Source organism: Brienomyrus brachyistius, chromosome 24 (genome assembly GCF_023856365.1).
Source record: "Brienomyrus brachyistius isolate T26 chromosome 24, BBRACH_0.4, whole genome shotgun sequence".
NCBI lineage: Eukaryota > Metazoa > Chordata > Actinopteri > Osteoglossiformes > Mormyridae > Brienomyrus > Brienomyrus brachyistius.
The window spans coordinates 3,372,194-3,395,437 of NC_064556.1; the positions used below are offsets into that span (position 1 = coordinate 3,372,194).

At 45.7% G+C, this 23,244-nt stretch overlaps 1 protein-coding gene and 1 long non-coding RNA gene across 2 annotated transcripts; both read left to right on the forward strand.

Annotated features, from left to right (window-relative positions):
* Positions 1 to 707: 707 nt before the first annotated feature.
* LOC125719990 (regulator of G-protein signaling 14-like) lies at positions 708 to 11,436 on the forward strand. Its single transcript, XM_048994917.1, has 15 exons — positions 708 to 866; positions 1,891 to 1,912; positions 2,509 to 2,675; positions 3,288 to 3,380; positions 3,495 to 3,638; positions 3,952 to 4,128; positions 4,786 to 4,909; positions 5,669 to 5,769; positions 6,121 to 6,324; positions 6,872 to 6,948; positions 7,088 to 7,214; positions 7,983 to 8,064; positions 9,488 to 9,540; positions 9,648 to 9,744; positions 10,100 to 11,436. Exons 1-15 carry the CDS (start codon positions 822 to 824, stop codon positions 10,369 to 10,371), a joined length of 1,785 nt encoding a protein of 594 aa, XP_048850874.1. The 5' UTR covers positions 708 to 821; the 3' UTR covers positions 10,372 to 11,436.
* Positions 11,437 to 15,602: 4,166 nt separating this feature from the next.
* Positions 15,603 to 19,740, forward strand: LOC125719981 (uncharacterized). Its single transcript, XR_007385308.1, has 5 exons — positions 15,603 to 15,741; positions 18,433 to 18,522; positions 18,613 to 18,687; positions 18,777 to 18,830; positions 19,464 to 19,740. It is a non-coding gene; the product is annotated as an uncharacterized LOC125719981 (long non-coding RNA).
* Positions 19,741 to 23,244: the final 3,504 nt, after the last annotated feature.

Sequence of the window (23,244 nt, forward strand, 5' to 3'; positions counted from 1 at the left end):
AAAGACTGTTTGGTCATTCATCAGGAAGTTAATAGATGTGTAGGTACTACAAGCAAGTAACAAATAAAGAATAAGTGTGGAGTGCTGAGATACTGACAAATAAAACATGGACAGACTACAAACAAAAACCGAACAATCTGAAGTAACCGAAACGAAGGACAGGGTTGAACCAATGAACGAACCCCCTCACTGTCACCTGACTCTTTTCCCTCGATGGCCACGCCCCTTTTCTTATGTACAGTATTTTCAGTGTGCATATTGTGTACATTTACCAGCCGTTTGTACTACTTGTAAGTATAGGGTAACCTAGGAGGTGGTGACATTTTACTTGACTGGGCACAAATACTTAGTAATAAGTCATTTATTGCTGAAGTACAAATAGCTACGTGAGATTAAAAGATGCGCCGTGATGAATAAACAAGAGATCAATATATAACTAATCTTTAGTTTGTGGTTATAAGACATTATGCATGGGTAACAGCAGAATGCAGTATCATATGTGCCCCATCAAGTAAAGTGTCATTAAAGTGTTGATTTATTGTTCTTTGCTCTTGGTTTAGAAAAACCTTTCAGCCACTCAGATGATAGTAACGAAAGGCCTTTTCAGATTTCTGAGTGACGTAAAATGAAGAGACGTTGTTTGCCTGAATTACCCGCACTTCCTTTTGTGGCATTTCTCAGTGGCACAACTTCCTTTTCGAGCAGGAAGTACGGCTGGGCCAGCAAGTGAGGAAGCTGTATGACGGCTATTTACTTCAGTGACTGTTCTCTGCTAGTGATCAGCAGCGAATTTACCTTCGATTTTGGACCCTGCAGATGTTATGTCCAAAATATTTCGAAACTTGGCAGTTCCTAATGGCAACAAGGTGAGTGATATCGTGGAATGATGTTTTTTAACGTAAGTCAAAATTAGCGTCTGCTTAAAGCTCTAAAAGGCACTATACTTGGGCTCGCTAGGGATAAACATTATAGTTTTTGCTCTCTTTTGGCCCTAATGCTGTTAGGTGTGCTGTAGCTGTGATATAAATTTGGTAACGATGTTACTTATTTTTTGTTTCACACTGCTCCACTTATGGTAAAGAACGTCAGTATTTTTCAATTGTCTGAAGTAGTATAAGAGTTTAATGTGTCTCGGATGATTAGTGAAGCTCTTTAAAAGTACTTTGATCGCTACTGGCGACAAATTCGTGTGCTTATGTCTAGCATGGTACCAATGTGAACCGCTTTCACTTTCACTGCTCGATGTGACGATACCGAACATCGGTAATGATCGCAACATAGCAAAAACTACAGCAGTTCTGTAAGACTTCGTAAATGATCAGGAATCGATACTGAACACTTACCGAGTAATGACACAGAGAGAGAACGCTCATACTGAACGATTAAGTACATCTTTATAATATTCTGTTATTCCCTGGGTGGTTGTGATTATTCATTAAGCTCTCACTGTGGTACGAGTCTCAGAGTTTGATTCAGACTGCAACGGTTGACGTTTCTTTACTCGTATTGCAAATTTCTTTTAAAAATCACTTTAATAGGACATTTGGAGTTCAAAACTTAAGAAGAAGTTTGCAAATGCCGTACTTCCTCGTTCTTATACATGTGCTGCAGACAGCGATGAGAAGCTATTTTAGTCTACAGCTGCTGTCATAATACTGATTTTCAGTGATAAATTCGTTATATTAGTGTTTCAGTTTGAAGCACCTTTATCCCAAAGCTAATCCAGCTGTCATCCAATGTTTTAACTGTAATATCCTCCTTTGATATCCTTTGATTTGAGAATTAATTCTCATGTATATTTTCTTTATGCAGCACCATTCACTTATATATACTCTTAATTTTGAGTTTCCTGCTGAAATTCCTCTGTGTCGTGTCTTTTTGTCTCGACAGAACCTGGCGGTGTCCGATGGGGGTAAGATTTCCATCATGGATTCGGTTCCCGGCCAAGGAAGCCAGACAAAACAGAGGAGATAGGGCCAGCTTGGAAAAGCACACACATGAGTTTGCACTATACTTAGGGTTAGCTGGTAGCTGCTATTTTGATAGTACTTGAGTAGGCCTAGAGAATCTGGCCCGGGCTCATTGTTTTTCGCCCAATGAGATCTTCGATTGACTCTCTTAGCAGGTCACATGTTGCAGCTACACCTATACGGTTAACTGGGAACTGTGAATGTTTGAGTGTGTTAGTTCAGTACCGGCGTCGTCTGCAGCGTGATTTCATTTCCTCATTCGGCTGAAAAGCGAAGACACTGCTGTAATGGTGGGGGGGAGGGGGGTGGGGGACAGGGAGGCGTCCAAATCAGCAAACTTTCGTGATTTTTTTCAAATTAAAAGTCAATTATCTGTTACTACCAATAAGGCTAATTACTGAGCCGATAAGGACTTTGCTTAACAAACTAAGAGTTCAGGAGATAAGGGACCCCCCCACTGCCCTCTCCTCACCAGCGGTGTAACGTACTTTGTGACTTTTGGAATGACTGGCTGTTTCCTCCATATCTCTGTGCACAGAGCTGAACGCGGGCCATCGGGATGGCCGGGGCAGCAGTCACAGCCTGAACTCGGGTTCGAACCTGGCAGGGGGTGGGGGAACGTGCCGGAGCCTGGGGGCGGTGGCCAGCTGGGCCGTCAGTTTCGAGAGGCTGCTGGCGGATCCCGTTGGCGTGCGCTACTTCACGGTGAACCCGACCTCTGACCCAATCCAAGGGGGCAATAACACGCACACCCATTGGCTGATGTTTAAACCAATCAAAATGCTGCTTCCTAAGCATAACTTCACATTTCCTGGAGCACGGATACAGGATTAGCAGCACATGAGTAACCATTTACAGCAATTTTAGCTGGCATTGAAATTTTTCCCCTGGAACGGTCTGCACAGAGCCTTAGGTGTTTTCTAATCCGGTTCCCAGGGACCCACAAACAGTCCATGTTTTTGCTCCTGGTAAGCGAGCTGGGAGGGAGCAAAAACATGGACCATCTGTGGGTCCCTGGGAACTGGGTTGGGAAACGCTGCCTTAGGAATTATATGTCACATGTTTTTTTAGCTTATGTCACTTACATTACACCATGATTTAATATCATAATTTAAATAAAACCAAAAATTATTTAGTAAGATTCAAAAGTGAAGGTTTTGTCTCCATTTTTGGTCATTCTTTGTTGCGTCAGGGTCGCTGTTGATTTGTACCTTTTGAATGATTATTTAAGGATTATTTACCAGTTGAATGTTTCACAGGTTCCTTGCTGGATGGTTACATGATAAATAAAAATGATCTGGATGCTCCGTTTCGCAGGCTTTCCTGGAATCAGAGGTTAGCGTGGAAAACATCCAGTTCTGGCAGGCGTGCGAAAAGTTCCGGCACATTCCGGCCAGCCAGAAAGAGGAGGTGCTTGGCATCTTATTGACCGTCACGGTATTCATTTGCCAAGAGAGAATGTTCGGCAGTGTGACATAAATAGTAATGGATGGAAGTAGCTGTGAACTGTCCTCTGTGCGACAGCTGACGCGCGATGCCTGGAGAATTTTCGGCACGTACCTCTCGAGGAGAGCCACCTGCCCCATCAACATCGACGACACGGCCCGTGTTCAGGAGAAAGACTTGGAGACCCCTAAGCCGGACATATTTGACAAAGCTCAGCAACAGGTACTGGCCAAGACAACCAGGTGAAAACCCGGAAAATAAAGAGGAAGGAAAATGGAACTTCTATTTACGTTGGCGGGGAGAACAAAATGTTCACACGTGTTCTGTTTCATCCAATCACAGTTTGAAAAGATGTTTATTTTAGTCATCATTGTCGTCTTCGTTTTTTCCTTCCAGAACGCTGTTGAATTCTTACGATATACCTGTTTTAATAAGTCGTGTGTATTCGATACCTAATAAATGATGAGGTGTATTGATTTAGGATGGAACGAGCAGTCTCGCATTAAGCATTCCCTCCCATTTTGCACTATGGCAGATCTTCAAGCTGATGAAGTTTGACAGCTACACGCGTTTCGTGCGATCCCCAATCTACCAGAGCTGCATGCTGGCCAATGTGGAAGGCAGACCCCTTCCGGAGCCCTGCCAGGCGGCCAAGAGCCCGGAACCGAGAAGGAGCCAAGCGACGGACTGCCCTTCCTCCAGCGACAAGAGCGTAGGTGGCGTCCACACACCCTCCGTCTCATCCATCCGCTTAGCCTGTCAGTCGAGCCGGCCTGACGATGATGATCTTAGATAACCAATCAGAAGCAGTTTCATGGGTCATTTGACCTCCTGAGGGCCAGTAAAAAAAAAAAATCAATATTGATTAAAAATTTTGATTTGACAGGAAGAGGAAGTTCAACCCCACGCATGTGACACCCCAACTGTCCATTTTACGGACCAACGAGTCTTAATGGAGTGGCATGTGTAGTAATAATAATAGCAAAAACATTAAGTCCACTAGTGAGGACAAATATGAATTGTTGCATCTCAGGAGGTTGCACCGGCGGTAGCATTGTTATGCTGGCTGTTGCAACTTATGTCATTTAACAGATTTGCATTTACATTTACACAATAAGGTGTTTTACTGAATTTGTTCCAGTTAAATACTCCACCTAAGGGTACAACAGCAAAGCCTTTTCGGAGTCTTTGATCAGTGGTTTCTGCTCTCCTATTATGCTTGGCATAGGATTTGGCAGCTTGCATGCAGTATAGATTATAAATATGCAGTTCTTGACGGGGGTGTGAAACTCGGCGGGGGGTGAGACTGAGTACATTCGCTCCGGCTCACCATCAGTCTGTGCGTGACACACATCTGAAATTCCCACAGAAAAAGAAGCTGATGCCGGGGAAGCTGGTACCCTTCAGTGTCGAGTCTGCTGCGGAAAAGAGGAGATGGACCCCTGGGAAGAAGGCGGAGGAGAAACGATGGGACAAGAGGGGATCGTGGGGAGGTGTGGTCTATGGGAAAGGTCATAGGTCACCATTAGCATTAGCGTAGGGGCTACGGGCATGGGCATGCAACTCAACAATGATTGGTTTAGCAGGCCTGCTGTCCCAGTGGGACAACTGGGGAAGGTCATAGATCACCATTACCGATAGCATAGTGGCTAAGGGCATGGACTTAACTCAAGAGCGATTGATTAGCAGGCTTGTTGTGCCAGGGGCAGGGGTGCCACTAGAGATTTTGGGCCCCATGAAATCATATTACACTGGGCCCCCAACCCAGACCAGTCCAATTATCTTCGAATTTTTTAGACAGGGGCCCTTGGAATTGTCCTAAGTCCCCCCTCCCCTAACTGGGGATGTTCTCCCGTGCTTGGAGCCAGAAGACGCCCCAGGAGGAAGGGGCTGCATGTCTTGGGAGCCCTGTTGAAGTAATTTTGTCCCAGACCTGGGAATTATGCACAGCAGGCCTGTTCGAGTGCCTGTAGGACAGCAGGTCTCAGTGCCGGTTAACCTGCAGAAGCTGAATTAGTTCACTGAAACACCCACCTGTATATTTGGGTAAAAGCAGCGGGGCGAGTTTGCAGGCTATGTCTGCTCCTATCATGTCCACATCATGTCCTCTCCTATCATGTCCACATCATGTCCTCTCCTATCATGTCCACATCATGTCCTCTCCTATCATGTCCACATCATGTCCTCTCCTATCATGTCCACATCATGTCCTCTCCTATCATGTCCACATCGACTCTTCCTCTCCCGAGCAGCAGAGATCGGAGACAATTCCCTCTTTGTGGGTCCGGAGCGGCAGGGCATGACCAGGTCCTCCAGCGGCGTGCAGTGGACGTCTACTTCCAGCAAATCAGACGTGAGCATGTTCTTTTCAGCAGGCTCCCAATGCGGTCCTTTCTGGAAGCTTCTGCTGCGCCTTGGCAGTGGTCGTACCCTGAATGGAAAGCGAGAGGGTGTTAAAACATATATATATATTATAAAACAAATCTAAAAAGAAATATATAAGCAAATCCGGCTCTCGAAATGATCATGTCACTCAACAGAATTCGGAATGGCCTAAAAAGATGATGACTTAAAGCTTCCTCGGGAGAGAAGTATGGCATTAATTACACAGAGTTTACTCCAACCTCATTGTGCAAGGTGTAGATTGGGGGCGGGACAACGCATCCCTTTTGTTCAAAGTCGGTCATAAACCCTCCGCCTTCAGACGCAGCCATCCAGTCTCGGTCACCCTGAGCGTGTGGCGTTGGGGTTGACGGAGAAGTACTGCTGCGTGTACCTCCCCGACGGGACGGCGTCGCTGGTGGCCACGCGGGCCGGCGTCTCCGTACGGGACATGCTGGCCGTGCCGTGTAAGAAGAGGGGAATCCCCTTCAATGATGTCACCGCCTACCTCCAGAGTAACACCAAGGTAGGACGCCGCGGGCCTCTGCCCTGGGACGTGTGAGCCGGTACCTCTGTCAAAGCAGACCTGCTTTTAGGGGGCGATCGCCAACCTCTGAGCCTCGGCTCACGTTCATGGACTGTTTACCCTCCCATCCGGCAGCTTCCGTTCCCACACCAGCAGGTAGAGGAACAGCTTGTTCCCTACAGCTGTTGCCCTGCTGAGTGCTCCGCACCACACTAATCTCCACCCGAGTCCACCCCCACCCCCGCTCCATAATTATGCAAATATGCTGCATTCAAATACACACACACACACATATATATGTATGTATACATGAATGCAGCATATTATATATATTTTTTTCAATTCCAATTAAATATACATGTATATGTGTGTGTGTGTGTGTGTGTATGTGTATAACTGTAGTATATTTAAACACCTATGAAGTGGGGGTGGAGGTGCATTTATACATTTGTACACACACACACACACACACACACACATTTCATTGGACTTGTACTTTGTGCAATGCCAATGAAGTCTGATCTAATCTAAGCTGATCCCTCCCCAGGAGCCTCTCTCCATGGACCTGGACAGCTACGTCCTGAAGGAGCAGCAGGTGCTGCTGGAGCTGCAGGTGACCTTTCTGTGAGTACCGGCAGCTTGCTCTGTTTTCTCAGACTCCTTTCGTCTTCTCCTCTTCTTTTGCACACCCCCGTGTCGCTCTTTGGAGATGCACACGTGCCCGGTTCGTTCTTGCGAGGGGAAGCGCTGTCGTGCTTTTCAGGGTGGAGGTTGCGTTTCCCAGGACGATCGTGAAGGTCACGCAGAAAAGCAGCAAGACCCTGGGAGAGGCGCTGCTCCGCGTGATGCAGGAGCACGGCATACAGCCGGAGGAGGCCGTGGTTACCATGGTGAGTGTAACCGAGAGCAACGACGGAACAAAACATCCCTCGGTGTCATTCTGTGTCGGGACATCCGGACAGCACGTGCCTTGGACTGTATACGCTCCCCACGTAACCCTTAAATTCCTCTGTCTGTCCTGCCAGTCAATAAAGACGCGACTCTAGTTACAAAATTGGTATAAAAGGCCTGACTGGAGTTTTTCATGAGGCCTATCATGACCTTGTCTGATGCCTGATTAAATATTCATTTCTGTAACGTTACAGCGTTCAATAACCGATACCTTTTATTGATCCCCATGGGGAAATTCTCTTTTCGACTCCCCCATCTTGTTTTCTGTGAGAGAAAGCTTAGCTGTGAAAGGGAGTTTGGGGGTTAAGGGTTTTACTCAAGGACCCACAGGTGTGCTGAAGTCAGGCTTGAACTGGCCTCCTTTGGATCACAGGCACAAAGCCTCAGCCTCTAGTGAGCCGTACGCTGCCCCTGTATTCACCTTAGCTACCGTCTCCACACTTTGCCCGCTTTATGTCTGTTCTGCACTATATGTATGTTTGTCTGTGCACAATGTCCTTGCTGCTGTATGCACCAGAATTTCCCCCTGGGATCAATAAAGTTAATCTTAATCTTAATCTTAAACTTATTCTTAATCTTAAACTTATTCTTAATCTTCAAACACAGCAGTTCCAGAAACAGGACTGACATTGTTTTGGATGTTTGGACTGTGACGTGCCTGTTCCCCCCCCCCCCCCCCCCCTTTCGGGATCTCTGTTTTGCTTCAGACTGGAAGTAAAGACGCTTTGGACACAACCATGAATATAACGTCTCTGGCCAACAAGAAGCTACAGCTAGACAAAGCACGAAGTAAGTACAGCACCAGAGATGGGTTTTAAATACATTTTTAAATGCCAGCATTTAATACTAGTTGTGCACATTACCACATAGCTGTTGCCAGATAACTTGTTAAAGTCCGGCTCTGTAAACAGGAAAATAATGCCTGCATTTCTAGCTCCTATGAGTAGTGAACGTGCGGCATCACGGTTCGGATCAGCACAGCCGAAACAATCATATTCACATATCTGCAATACTGATACGGCAACCTTTGGTTCTGTTGCGTGGCAACAGCGAAATGTCTGTGATTGGGTGACAAGCATGAACAGACAGGAGTCCTCACTGCATATCTACACGTGTCCATATCCTGTGTGATCCGTATGCCACCATAATGACAAACGAGGACTTCAGACGCTTTCAGTGATGGCTGCCTCTGTGACTTAATTGGCCCCTCGGTTCCATTTTTAGTTGCGTTTCCAGTTAACATCGCTCTTTCACCTGCTTAAGAAGGTCAGTGAAGAGGAAAATATGTGCATCGCCGGTTGTAACAGTGAACCGGCTGTCCCTCGCACCACTGCGCGTTTTTGTCATGGCGGTTCAGGCCTTTTCACGTTACGGCTCATTAAAATACCGAAATGCAACTTCATGTGGAGCATCTGTCCAGCTCATGTGCAGCTCAACGTGCCCGGGGGCAGTTTTTGTCGAAATGGTTTTGAAAGCAGAGGATTATTTCAACCCTAACTGTCCGGTATGTGTAGATTTAAATTTATACAGTAAAGTGTGTGTTGACTCATTTTTCCTGCTATTGTACTACATCTTATCCATCTACCTTATCCATCCATCCATCCATCCATCCATCCATCCATCCATCCATCCATCCATCCATCCATCCATCCAATTTCCATAACACTGTGTTACACAGAACGCAGAGCAGGGGAAAGTCGAATCACCAAATTCACCTAAATACATGTCTGTGAAAGAAGCATGTTTTATATAATGCAGAACAGAAGGGGGGGGGACGTTCTCGCTGATGGAGACAGCTATGTGGGGAGGGGCAGGTATCTCGGCAACCAGATCAACCAGATCCAATAACTTTAACTGTTTGGTTTAACAGAAGCTCGTCCGGGCACCCGTTTGGCCGTGCAGAACCCCTGATTTAGCAGGTGGGTAGTTCAGGTCCGACGAGTAAAAATCCGGATCAAGATTTTGTTTCAGCCAACCAGTTGTGTATTTCAGTGATGGCTGCCTCTGTCACAGTCACAGAGCACTTATTTGGTTGGTTGAAACTAAATCTTGGTCTGGACTTTTACGCACCGGACCTGAACTGGCCTCCTCTGGCTGTTACCTAGGATAGATGTGTTACCCCCAGCCCTGGTGGAAAGCAGGAGCGAAGGTGAACCCCTAACTTCTGTGTGAGATGTTACCGATGACACATTAACCTGGCATTCTTTCCCAGGCAAGAGTGAAACCGGCCGCCTGGGAGTCAGTGATCAGCCCGCCCTCCACCAGGTCAGTGCCGGCCAGACCCTCTCTGGCCTGATCCCAGGCGGGAAGTGCTCTCCCGTCCTAAAAGGTTCTCCGCTCCGTATATTAAGCACAGTGCCATCCATTTACAGAGGCAGCCAGCGACAGGCCAGACCCTATCTGCTGATAAACTCAGACCCAATTCAAGGCGCAGGAACGCGACTGTGAGGAGGACCTACGACATGGATGGTGGGTCCAAGGACGTGGACTGCAGAAGCTTCCAGTGACGAGAAACTATGGCATTTCAACTCCATTTATTTACCTCATTCGTGTACATTCTGCAGAGGCAGAAGTTTCAGGTCCAGAAAGTACAAATCCAGACCAAGATTTTGTTCCAACCAACCAGTTGAGTTCTCTCTGAATGTGACTGTTTATGCCCAACTGGTTGGTTAAAACAAAATCTTGGTCTGGATTTGTACTTTCTGGACCTGAACGATCCACCTCTGATTATGTGCTAAAGGATGTTATTCTAGATAAGCACTGAGCTACACCTATTTAAATGTCTAAGGAAATCAGATCAGTTCTTCATGGATCTTCTCACCAGGTCTGATGGAGCTGCTGAACAGAGCACAGTGGTGCAGCGCCGACGACCAGCGAGGGCTATTGTGCAAAGATCACTTGGAACTGCCGGAGTTCCTGCAGCTCCCACTGGTGGAGTGTGAGGAGGAAGGGCAGGAGGAGATAGATGATCTACAAGCTGACTTCTCCCTCCCTACCTCGCCATCAGAGAGAGTCCCCAGACGGACGAGATCCACCTCGTCGGATCCCGGAAGTTTGTTTATGTGCTCTGAATCGGCGAGGGAAACGATCGTCTGAAGATTCGACGCCCGTCGCGTGGACGGGACGATTGGGTGAAGTCTCCTCGCCCTTCATCTCACCAAGTCCTTCAGAAGATGTTCCTCAGTATCTGTGGAGGAGTATCGTTCTCTAACTTCAAAGAATGCGAGGCTTTATTATACAAATAGCATTGAGAGCCTTTCACATGTTAATTTTCAGATTAAACGGCTGTTGAGAACAATGTTAGCACTTTTGAATTTGACTGTTTCCGACTTGTACTGATGTACAGAAAATTTACTTTGTGCACTTTCAGAACTCACTATGTACCCAGAAGTATTCTTGGATGTTGTAGAAGCCAATGCTGTAATAACTGGCCATAATGTAATTACTGCAGATACCATAGTCATTTTTCCATTCTTCATGTAATAAGTCAATAATGTAATAACTGGCCAATCATGTAATCCATTTTGAGAACCAATACCATAACTTTTTGCTGATAATATGTTATTGCCAATAAATTTGCTGTAGATGGGGTGGTGGTGGTGGAATTAAGAAAAAAAATAGTAAAAGTTATTACATTATTAACCAGTTATATTTTAATTTATTACCTTTGTGTTGATGTTACGTTACTTATGTTATTACGTCATTGGTATGTTATTACGTTATTGGCTGCTACTAACTGTTAGTATTTCAACTCGCTAGCTGTGGAATCTATGTACTTTGCTGAAATCATTTATGCGTTTAACAATAATGACATTGTGCGACTTAAGCGTATAAGATGTACCCCTAAAATACTTGCCTTCCCACAAATGAAAGAAGCAACACCCTGTTTTTATGTCATTGGGAGAAATGTTTGCAGTTAGATATTCCCTCTGTTTTTAAAAAATGCAATGTAACATTACATCCCCAGCTCAGTATAATGAAATAATTATTTGGGGAGTCTTGAAAAGGAAGGATACAGTTTCCCAAAGTTTTGTTAGTCAGAAAGATGTTAAGCCATGACAAATCAGCAGATGATGTGTAAACCTGATTGTTAATTTAATCTCTGTCAAATATTTCATGCTCAATGCCTGAATAAGCTTAATAAACTTTCAGAATTCTTCAGCGTTTGTTGGTGTTGCAGAGATGGGCAACGTATTAGGAGAAGCAGGCACTCCATCGTGCCATCTGTGGTATTCCTGAGCGATTGAGGTTAACGGTCTTGCTCAAGACCCCGACAGTGAAATCACTCTGTGAGCTATGGGACTGGAACCAGCAACCTACTGATTACGGACAAAGAGTCCTAACCTGCAGAGCCGCGCCAAAAGGTTTTCTTTTATAACAGCATCTACTAAATCGATAGTAAGATGTACCGCTATTAATCGCATCGCCATTTTATCACAGGATATCGTGGGGGATGTTTTTAGTAGCCGCTACAGAACCGCAGGGTTCTCCCAACAGAATGACAACCTGAGACCATCGCGATGTCTACTGGGATTTTTCAGTTTTTAGCAGGTGGAACAGGGAGGGTGACCACCCTAAAGAGACCCCTACTGGCTGGGGCCCCTGGAGAATGGGCCCTCCATGGAGCACCCCCTCATTGCAGATCCTCCCTTGGGTATAACATTCTCCCTACAATAAAATCGTCCTTTATGGGGTCCTTGACTGAATCTAATGCCTCCAGAGACTCATTGTTGTCATGCCCCGATTGTCCCGTGTGCCACGCCCCCTCATTAACCCCGTGTGGATTGCCCATGTTTACCAGCTGTTTCTGATCGTTGTCGTTAGTCCAACGTATTTAGTCTGTGATTCCGTTTGTCCAGTCATTGTAGTGTTATGACGTTTTCTGTCCTGTCTGCCTCTTCGAACGTCTATTAAACCCCTTATTAAACTCCTCGTCTTCCTCACCTGCTTCCCTGGTCCGTGCTCCGCACAGTCATGACAATTGTACTGAAACCCCCACCAGTAATTATTCTTGTTGACTTCTGGCGAAAGGAAAGGGTTCCTCCCTAGTGTTGTCCATAATAACTAGAATATACGAAGACAGATAGCAACAATTAAAAGATCAGTAAGCCACGAAACCGAATCATTTGGATTAAGTGAGACATCAGAATTTAGCTGGAATTAACACCTTTAATACTGATTTCAGATTAAATTACGGTTTAGCTTACTCTTTACTGTGCAATATTTAGTTCTTACCCGGGTTCGAGTCTCCGCCTGGGTCACATGTGTGTGGAGTTTGCATGTTCTCCCCATCTCGTCGTGGGGTTTCCTCCGGGTACTCTGGTTTCCCCCCACAGTCCAAAAACATGCTGAGGCTAATTGGACTTGCTAAATTGCCCGTAGGAATGTGTGTGAGAGTGAATGGTGTGTGAGTGTGTCCTGCGATGGGCTGACCCCCCATCCTGGGTTGTTCCCTGCCTTGTGCCCATTGCTTCCGGGATAGGCTCCAGACCCCCCGCGACCCAGTAGGATAAGCGGTTTGGAAAATGGATGGATGGATGGATATTTAGTTCTTTAAAAGGCAAGCATTTCTTAAAAAATGTCTGTGGAATTGTTCTGGTTCCCTCTGCTTTGATTTGGTTACCCAGTTGCTGTTCCTGTTCCCCCAGCTCTCATTGGCTTCCCCTATTGCTATATCTATTCCCCTAGCTCTCATTGGCTTCCCCTATTGCTGTTCCTGTTCCCCCAGCTCTCATTGGCTTCCCCTATTGCTATTCCTATTCCCCTAGCTCTCATTGGCTTCCCCTATTGCTGTTCCTGTTCCCCCAGCTCTCATTGGCTTCCCCTATTGCTGTTCCTTTTCCCCTAGCTCTCATTGGCTTCCCCTATTGCTGTTCCTTTTCCCTTAGCTCTCATTGGCTTCCCCAATTGCTGTTCCTGTTCCCCCAGCTCTCATTGGCTTCCCCTATTGCTGTTCCTTTTCCCCTACCTCTCATTGGCTTCCCCTATTGCTGTTCCTGTTCCCCTAGCTCTCATTGGCTTCCCCTATTGCTGTTCCTCTTCCCCTAGCTCTCATTGGCTTCCCTATTGCTGTTCCTGTTCCCCTAGCTCTCATTGGCTTCCCCAATTGCTGTTCCTGTTCCCCTAGCTCTCATTGCCTTCCCCTATTGCTCTTCCTCTTCCCCTAGCTCTCATTGCCTTCCCCTATTGCTGTTCCTCTTCCCCTAGCTCTCATTGGCTTCCCCTATTGCTGTTCCTCTTCCCCTAGCTCTCATTGGCTTCCCTATTGCTGTTCCTGTTCCCCTAGCTCTCATTGGCTTCCCTATTGCTGTTCCTGTTCTCCTAGCTCTCATTTGCTTCCCCTATTGCTGTTCCTCTTCCCCTAGATCTCATTGCCTTCCCCTATTGCTGTTCCTCTTCCCCTAGCTCTCATTGGCTTCCCCTATTGCTGTTCCTCTTCCCCTAGCTCTCATTGGCTTCCCTATTGCTGTTCCTGTTCCCCTAGCTCTCATTGGCTTCCCTATTGCTGTTCCTGTTCCCCTAGCTCTCATTTGCTTCCCCTATTGCTGTTCCTCTTCCCCTAGCTCTCATTGGCTTCCCCTATTGCTGTTCCTGTTCCCCGAGCTCTCACTGGCTTCCCCTATTGCTGTTCCTGTTCCCCAAGCTCTCACTGGCTTCCCTTATTGCTGTTCCTGTTCCCCGAGCTCTCACTGGCTTCCCCTATTGCTGTTCCTGTTCCCCGAGCTCTCATTGGCTTCCCATATTGCTGTTCCTGTTCCCCTAGCTCTCATTGGCTTCCCCTATTGCTGTTCCTGTTCCCCGAGCTCTCATTGGCTTCCCTATTGCTGTTCCTTTTCCCCTACCTCTCACTGGCTTCCCCTATTGCTGTTCCTGTTCCCCAAGCTCTCACTGGCTTCCCTTATTGCTGTTCCTGTTCCCCGAGCTCTCACTGGCTTCCCCTATTGCTGTTCCTGTTCCCCGAGCTCTCATTGGCTTCCCATATTGCTGTTCCTGTTCCCCTAGCTCTCATTGGCTTCCCCTATTGCTGTTCCTGTTCCCCGAGCTCTCACTGGCTTCCCATATTGCTGTTCCTGTTCCCCCAGCTCTGACTGGCTTCTCTTAGTGTTATTCTTGTTTTTCCTAGCTCTGGTCAGGTTCCCCTAGTATTCCTCCTATTTCTCAATCTCTGATTCAACTTCCTGAGCCCTGATTTCCTTCACTTTGTTCTACTCCTGTTACCCTCACTCTGTTTTAGTTCCCCGAATGTCATTTTTGTTTCCTTTGTCCACCTTAGATTTATATGAAAAGGTGCAACAAGTCACATTGTCTGAAAAATGTGTAGTTTCCCTGCTGCTGCTCCCATTTCCCTGATATTGCTCCTGTTCCCCTAGTGCTGCTCCTGTTCCCCTGAAAGTGCCTGTTACCTTAGTGCTGATTCTGTAATGCAACTGTTTTCCTTTTACCCTAGTCCAGCTCCTGTTCCCTTGGTATTGCTCCTGATCTGCTAGTCCAGCTCATGTTCCCTTGGTATTGCTCCTGATCTGCTAGTCCAGCTCCTGTTCCCTTGGTATTGCTCCTGATCTGCTAGTCCAGCTCCTGTTCCCTTGGTATTGCTCCTGATCTGCTGGTCCAGCTTCTGTTCCCTTGGTATTGCTCCTGATCTGCTAGTCCAGCTCCTGTTCCCTTGGTACTGCTCCTGATCTGCTAGTCCAGCTCCTGTTCCCTTGGTATTGCTCCTGATCTGCTAGTCCAGCTTCTGTCCCCTTGGTATTGCTCCTGATCTGCTAGTCCAGCGCCTGTTCCCTTGGTACTGCTCCTGATCTGCTAGTCCAGCTCCTGTTCCCTTGGTATTGCTCCTGATCTGCTGGTCCAGCTTCTGTTCCCTTGGTATTGCTCCTGATCTGCTGGTCCAGCTTCTGTTCCCATGGTATTGCTCCTGATCTGCTAGTACTGCTCCTGTTCCCCTGGTAGTGCTCCCGGTCTTCTACTGTTTCTGTTCCCCAGACACTGCTTCTTCTTCCTGGTGCTGCTCCTGTATTGTGGTTCTGTTCCTGTTCCCCTACTGGTGCTCATGTTCCTCTTCCTCAAGGTCTTGTTCAGTTTATCTATAACAGAATCTACTGAAATGGGGCAGTAGGGGGAGAATGAGAGCAGGTATCGCAGGAAATGTTTCAGAGCTGTCAATGATGACCCGCTCCACAGCACTTTGGCCCCGCCCCCCCCTCTGCCTTACCCATTCACAGACAGACTCCGCCCCTGAACTGCGGCTGGAATTATGCTATTGGTTGACAGAGGTGCACCTGATACCCTTGGGGAGGAGGGATGCCACTAATGGGCCTGGACTGGTGAATGGGCAAGGAGGAGCTGTGCAACATTCCTTCGTGTGAGGTGCAAGATTGAGCTTGGCTGGGCACTACAGTGTGAGCTGAGCATCTCAGAGGGGAGACAGAAAAGGAGAGGAGAACCAGCAGAGCCGCAGACTCCAAGGTATGCTCAGCTTTCTGTGATGCTAAAATACCTACTTTGGGGAGATACTGCTTTTGTCCACTGTCTTGGGATCTGGATTTCCTCAACTTTATGTGAACAGATTTCAAAAATATATTTATTAATTGCAATTCATTTTGGTCATCCTGTCCCCCAGCATTCTAAAGGATTATATTAAGTGTAAGGAAATTCTATGTGATTTTTTTTTCCAGAATAATGAGGCTCGTAATAGTAATGATGATGTTGAAATCGGACAAAGAACTGGCGTGATTTTCCCACTACCAATGCAACCGAAGTGTTTTTAAGGGGCTTATAAGTGTTTATAAGGGGCTTATGAGTGTTTATAAGGGGCGTATGAGTGTTCATAAGGGGGTATAATATTTTATAGGGTACTGTGTTTTTCATACATGCTTAAATGATCGTCTTGTTATGGAATAACAATGTTAAGTTTCTTAATGTGGAAAAATACCACCACTACGCGTCTGTGTAATTCTGATAAAATTCACACACCCACACACACACACAAACACACTTGCCAGTGAGCACTCTGTGTAACCTCACTGCATAAACAGCTACAGGCTGGGAAAAAAAACATTCCTCGTAACAAAATGTATGTTGCAGACTCTCGTTTTTTGATAAGAAAAAGCATGAGGCTAGAAATCTCGCAGTGGCTTTAAAATAATGATTCTCAGGCCGTTGATAAAAGGTCAAGATGAGCGATGACAGGGCAGATGAGCCGTTTCCAGATGAACTGGTTCTTTAGTTGAATCTTAGCAGGAATGGGAGGATGGGAGCGAAATGGAAATGCGATTTGTTACGGTTTATGCAGCAGGGGATCAGAGGAGGTGTTTCGAATGAGGACAAAGTAAGATGCAGGGTGGGAGATGTAAAGGGGAACCGCGATCAGACGGAACACCAGCAATCACGGTCGTTTGTGTAACAGCGGCGTGACACACTCGGCTGATTCATCAGGAAGCTGTATAACCTCTGTCTGGGGGCCAGGAGGAAATGAAGCAGGTCCCACGTTTGGGGGGGAGGGGGGGGGGGGGTCAAAGGAACAGAGGTGTGGCCTCGGAGAGCATCCCTGACCTGTCAATCACCAGCGTGGGTCTCATCTAGGCTGCCCTGGATGCAACTCAGTCACGAAGCACTGTGGAGCAGACCGTAATTACCGGCATTTGCTGAAGAGGCGCTTCGGCATGCGTGACATAACGGAGTCGGCTAACGGACAGGCGGAGGCCGGATTTAATTACATTAATTGCTTCGCGTTTCCCACAGCCCAGCACGGAGCCACTGGTGCGTGTAGAGTATAGCCAAGGGGCAAAGAATGATTACATCTCAAAAACGGGCATATCAAGTCAAGAACAACTTAGGAGCGATTTAAGAGGAATTTCACCTGCGTTGCGACCGTAAGCTAGAGAATATGCACGGCGCATTTGCTCCTGCATGGGTCATCAGATGCCAGCAAACTTTTCATGCACGTTCTTGCTACACTCATGTACGGGAAACAGCTAAGGCTCTCCTTTCGGACTGTGATCGGCAGAGTGTCAGATGAACTTCAGCCTTGCGGTTTTAATGTCCCTCGTGGGGGGGGGGGGGGGGGGGGGGGAGCACTGGCTGTTAATTCCCTCAGATCGCCGGTGGCCCCTTTCCAATCGTTGCCATAGTGACGGCATTCTCCTGCCAGTTCCCTGCGACGCAAGGAAAGCGTTTTCATCTTGAGTTCAAGCATTATCAAACATGCATCCCCTGGATATTAAGACAATAATTAGACCTCGTTCAATTGAGTACAGGAATAGATGATTGTATGGGAGCCAAAAGCAAACGAAGAAGAAAATATCTAGTCAGCAGCCACAAACAAATCCCTCAGTCCCAAAGCAGCGTGTCAGACACAGTACATCCTGTAAATCTCTCTCTCACACACACACACACACACACACACACACACACACACAGACACTTCTCATCGTGAGTCACAGAAGTATGAGTCAGGTTGTTTTTTTCATAACGGTGTCACTTAATGGCTCCAAGCATCCATAACAAATGTACTTCAGGGAGCCCAGAATCACGACGCATTTCGGATGAAATGGCAAAGGGGCTTCGGTACCGCAGGGGAATCGCGGGGTGCTGCGGAAACGCAGACAGACGCGTGTTCGGCGTGTGACGCGCAGCCTCCCCCAAGCCCCCCCACCCTCGCGCCGCCTAAACATCCAGCCGAGGTGATTTCGGCTCCTCTGAAATGCTCTGCTCGGTCTGCTCTTCTCATGATTCTTTAAAATCTGTTTGTAAACTTGTAAATATGTAAGCACCCAACGACCATAATAAGAAGGTTTAAAGCTGCAAGATACACATGATTTAGGAGTACACTTCGATCCCATTTCTTAGATATGCATTATTAGTATGTTCATATATTATATTAATAGGTTTGACTGAATGTTATACTACTAGATGCACATGTATTGAATTATAGTAAATCAGTCACCCAGGTTTCCACATTGTGCTTTATTATACAATACGAACATTTAATAGGAATTAATACTGCGGGATGCCAATCACAGCAAAATTTCTCTATTTTGCCGGTTAACGTTAAAACGCTGCCATCTAGCGGAAGCACAATGGAATTACATAGAAAACGTCATGTAATGTAAAACTGATATAACATTACTGATCATTTTAATTATTTTGTTTTGACAGAACATACATTTAAAAGTGACAAGCAGCACACCGTAATCTGGCTCCTTGCCGTGGAGAACAGAGTGAGTCATGGATAATGCCGGTAACAAGGTAAGTATGGTTACAGAGGTTTATGGCATCGCAAAGTCATCCTAATATCGTTTAGCAAAACGCTAAAGCCAGCTGTTGATTTCTCTTCAGTGCCATTCACTGGCCCCCCCAAAGCATGTGAAAAGCAGATCCAAGTCTATAGACGAGAGCCAGCAAGCCAAGAAGGTACGTCGGCAGTTTTTATGCGATCCGTCTTCTGGTTTCGTTCATTCGCGCGATAATTAGCGTCCCTTTAATAAACTGTCCCTCTATAGGCCTTTTATACGCAGAAGTCCCTGCCCGGAAAGCCGGAGCTGCAGAAACTCCACGTAAGTATTCAGGCCACGAGCGTCGCCGCCATTAAATCTGAGGGGGACGTGTTCCCCCCTCACATTTCATAATTATTCATTTGGGCCCCCCACCCACATTTAACATAAAATATTAGTTTTATGCCAGTGCCCCCCCACATTCAAAATGCTTCTGACGCCCTTGACTTAAGGCCATTCTTCTGCCAGGCCCAAATGATTCAGTCTCTTTATTTAATTCACACGTGAGCACGTGATCTGCAGTCGTTTTTTTGCAGAGTAAGTGAAAAAAATAAAACACAAAGTCTGGAAATGAAAACTGAACATTATTATCAACTAATCAAAAGATCTTGGCGTCTCCAGAACCACGTTCGGCGTTGCAGCTGCCGAAAAGGCAGAGAACCACTTGGTGAATTCAAATCAGATAGAATCACTTTATTAGTTACATCGCTTGACACTTGACAGATAACAGGTCAGTGAAAAACAAACTTAAAGTGTGCAAAGTCACACAAAAACAGCAAATATTGGAAAGTGCAAATCTGGCCAGTATAATGATAAATATACCACGGTTCTTGGACTCGCCTTTGTGTTGTATCCTGCCTCTGTGTGATTTCTGTTCCTGATGCTTGTTTTTCCCAAAATGCCCCTGGATTCCAGGAAGTCCACGAAAGCACAGAAACACCTACATCTTCGTCAGAGGAACTGAAATAATCCACAGTCTGAAGGGATTGTAAGCTTTTTGCGAGCGATGGAATTGATGCAGGCTTTACACAGATGTTTAACATAACCGTCCTAATTGTTTTGCACAGATGTGAGGGAAATGGGTGATTTTCTCAGAGGTTAACTGGAATGCTGTTGAAAGTCAGCTGTAAATGTGTGTGAATGTGCTTTTGTTTCCAGCCTAAAGAGAAAATAAAATACTGATTAAATTAAATGACATTGACATTCAAATGCATGGATACACACACAGGCACTGCCACCCAGAGACAAGATTAACCTGATGACAACACTCTGTACACACTGACCGAATGCATGATAGCAAGGTCACCCAAGGATGTGAATCTTCCCCTGTTTTCCTCACAACTCGGTGTAGCCAATCACATCCCAGTCTGAAGACGTACCCCTGGACATGTGACACCTCCCCTCCCAGGCCAGCTCAGATCGCCCCCTCCTCTGATGCATGAGCTGTTAGCGTATCGCGGGCGGCTGGCTTTATCGAGCGATACAGCGCTCTCGGGGGAGATCGCAATCTTCCAAATCCCACTCGAAACCCTGCGGGCTCATGATGGACATCAGCACAGAGTGATAAGAGCAAGAGAGACCCAATGAAACACAGCCCCCCTCACTGCAGATGTCTGACAGGGCACAGCGAAGATCAAACACAAATTCCCACTTTAGAACATTCATTTTAACTGCCAATAAACACCAAGGCTTGTGCAGAAAAACTCACTGGAGAGCTGAATTTATGTTTCCCCGCCTGACGTCTCAAGTGCCGGTGTGTAGCCAGTTCCCTCTCCCTTACGTACTGTTTTGCTATACAGTTAGAGGCAAAATTATGCAATATTCTGCACCAGTGCTCCATCTTTACTAGGATTTTTATGTGAAATCCATCCATCTTCCGGAACTGACTACCCAGTAGTGTGTCATAGTGGGACTGCCGTTCGTCCCAGGAATCGCAGCTTTTCATGGCAAGATGAATAGAAATAATCGTATCTATAATTTAACACATATACAGCAGCTACGTTTTAATCATATCATCATCAAAGGATTGTCACTGCAGGCGATGTTCTCCCAACACCCAACATAAGGTCAAGTCCGAGCAGCTTAAACGTTGACTGGAAATGCTTGTATATTTTCTTTTAAAGGTAACAGGTGAGCTTTTCTGGCAGACATATTCTGAAATGGATTTTCTTTTTTAATCAAAGCTTTCTGTGTTTGTATGAGAAGCACCCTGGAGGGAGTCGAACCTCTGTCTCCCTAGGAAAAGACAAGGACCCCAACTCCTGCAACAATAGGCCTATTCAGCCTCCACACTACCCCCCCCCCATGCTGGGTCTTGTCACCGAGCTGATCTTATAAAGGGCTCACGCAGCGAAACACACCTTGGCCAGACGTATCCATAGGAACGCCAAGTACAGTTTCACACCCATGACGTCAGTGTCGTAAGAGCGCTGGGAATAGCATCAGATAAGCACCGAAAGAGAGAAAGACCCTGGCGTCCATATCAAGAAGCCTGCGTGCATTTTACATGGTTTTAAATTAGCTCTCAGAGTTATAAAAGATGAGTGACTTCAACAGCGTTGCTGAGGATTGGAAAAGGTCAAATGGCGATTGCATTGTTAGGCGTGATGGCAGATTATACACAGAGAGAAGAACCTCATCAGCAGCCTTCGCCGCTGGTACTTGTGCAAATGTTTACGCTGCCAAAACCCAGGCATTAACAAACCACTTTATATATTTCACACTTCAAAAGAATCGCATGTGATGTGTAACTGTGTCTTACAATGTCATATTTGACGAAGAATTAAAGATTTGGAACAGAATGCTACTGTTTACATAATCATCTGGTAGGGAAACAATTGCAAAATATTTTATCGTATATTTCAGACTTACACCCAAGATAAAACCGACACAATAGAGCTCAGCTGATTATGATCCTGATTTGCATAACTTTAAAACAACACAAGAAAGTAACGTTCATTATGAAATAGGATGTATCTGAAGCAGAGAATGAAGCAAAAGAAATTTAACTGTGACAATAATGTAACTTTAATTGTAGCTACTGTACTGTATATACATAGAGTATATCTATAAATAGAGAGAAAGATTCTAACTCTACTGCAATGTATCCCAATCTGGTCCTCAGAGACCCACAGACAGTCCACGTTTTTGCTCCCTCCCAGCTCCTGGTAGCAAAAATGTTGAGCAGGGGTGGCCAATCTTATCCGCAAAGGGCCGGTGTGTGTGCTGGTTTTCGGGATGACCTTTAAGTCAGCTGTTCAATCCCAGGTGTGAGGACTCCTCAGCCAGTCCTCTAATTAACAATATAATTAGGGAGTTGCAGTGAAAACCTGCACACACCACGGCCTTTTCTGGATAAGACTGGCCACCCCTGATGCAGAGGGTTCGGTAGGTAGCTGGGAGAGAGCAAAAACGTGGACTGGCTGATGGTACCCTGAGGACCGGACTAGAAAACACTACTCTTCTGGAAGGATTAAACTATTTTTTTCCAAAAGAAATTCCACTGATTATTAACAGTGCAGGAAAACGATGTTTTTGCTCCATTCTGATAGCTGGATTCCACCTGCAAGTCGCTGCCCCCAAACATCGCAGAGTTATTAAGTTCTAGCCATCCTGTCCAGCATTTTTATACACAACAGTGAGAGTGATTAAACATTTATTGCTACATCAATTCACCTCTGGATTCAGTCGTTTTTTTCCATCCTTCCATCATCCATCTACCCATCTAACTGTCCATCTTCCAGAAGCTTTTTTTTGCTAAATATAATCATAGAAAGACAGAAACTGATTCCAACATTTATTTATTTACTTACTAAAATAAAGAATATTTATAGAGATCCCAGGCTGTGCTTTTAATTCCTGCTCCCCGGCTTTGCATATTCTTCCTATAGCCCCTGGACGTATGTCAGGCCTCGTCATAAAGATTATTACAAATGGCGACGCCGCTTATCACCGCATCTCACGTTTTCCACTTTATGGATGGCATCTCATGTAGTGAATCATCACGGCTACATCCCGCCTTAAACCACTTGAGTCGTTTTCCAGAAATATTCTGAGGGCAATGTTTATTATTACTGGTATTTTTTTTAAATAAATATAAATAGTTTAAATATTATTTATGTGGCTGTCCTTCACCCGCCTAATTAAAATATTTATAGCGCAGACAGCTGCTGTACGTAGGAAGCTTGTGCTTCAGCGGAAGTGTCCTTAAAACTTAGTACTTTTTCTAGATTAAAAGTGGCGATTGATATCTATGTGAAGGATATATAAATCTGTATGCTGTCACAAACCATACCACACCTACTGTGATCGGGATTTGACACATTATTAAAAGGCGTTAAACGTGTTTAGTTAGGAATTCTCAAATAATCTTTATTTCTCAGCTAAAAGTAGTTTATTTTTTCAAACGTCCGAATCTTTGTAAAATCCATTCGCTTCCTTTTTCCGAGCACTTCCTTGATAGTTTATGTTGACGCGGTTTACGTAGTTAATGATCAGATTTCGTAAGGTACGTCAACAGTTTATTTTTCCTGCCTGTAACTCTTTACAATGCAATGTATGATTTCGCCCGTTAATGTAACTGACATGAAGTTACATATAGGGCCTGCTTAAAGTTATCGGAGACTTTCGTGTGACTGCAAGCATGGATAATAGTTGTTGCTTTCGGTAAAGTTAATGCTCTTCCTTTCACTTGACT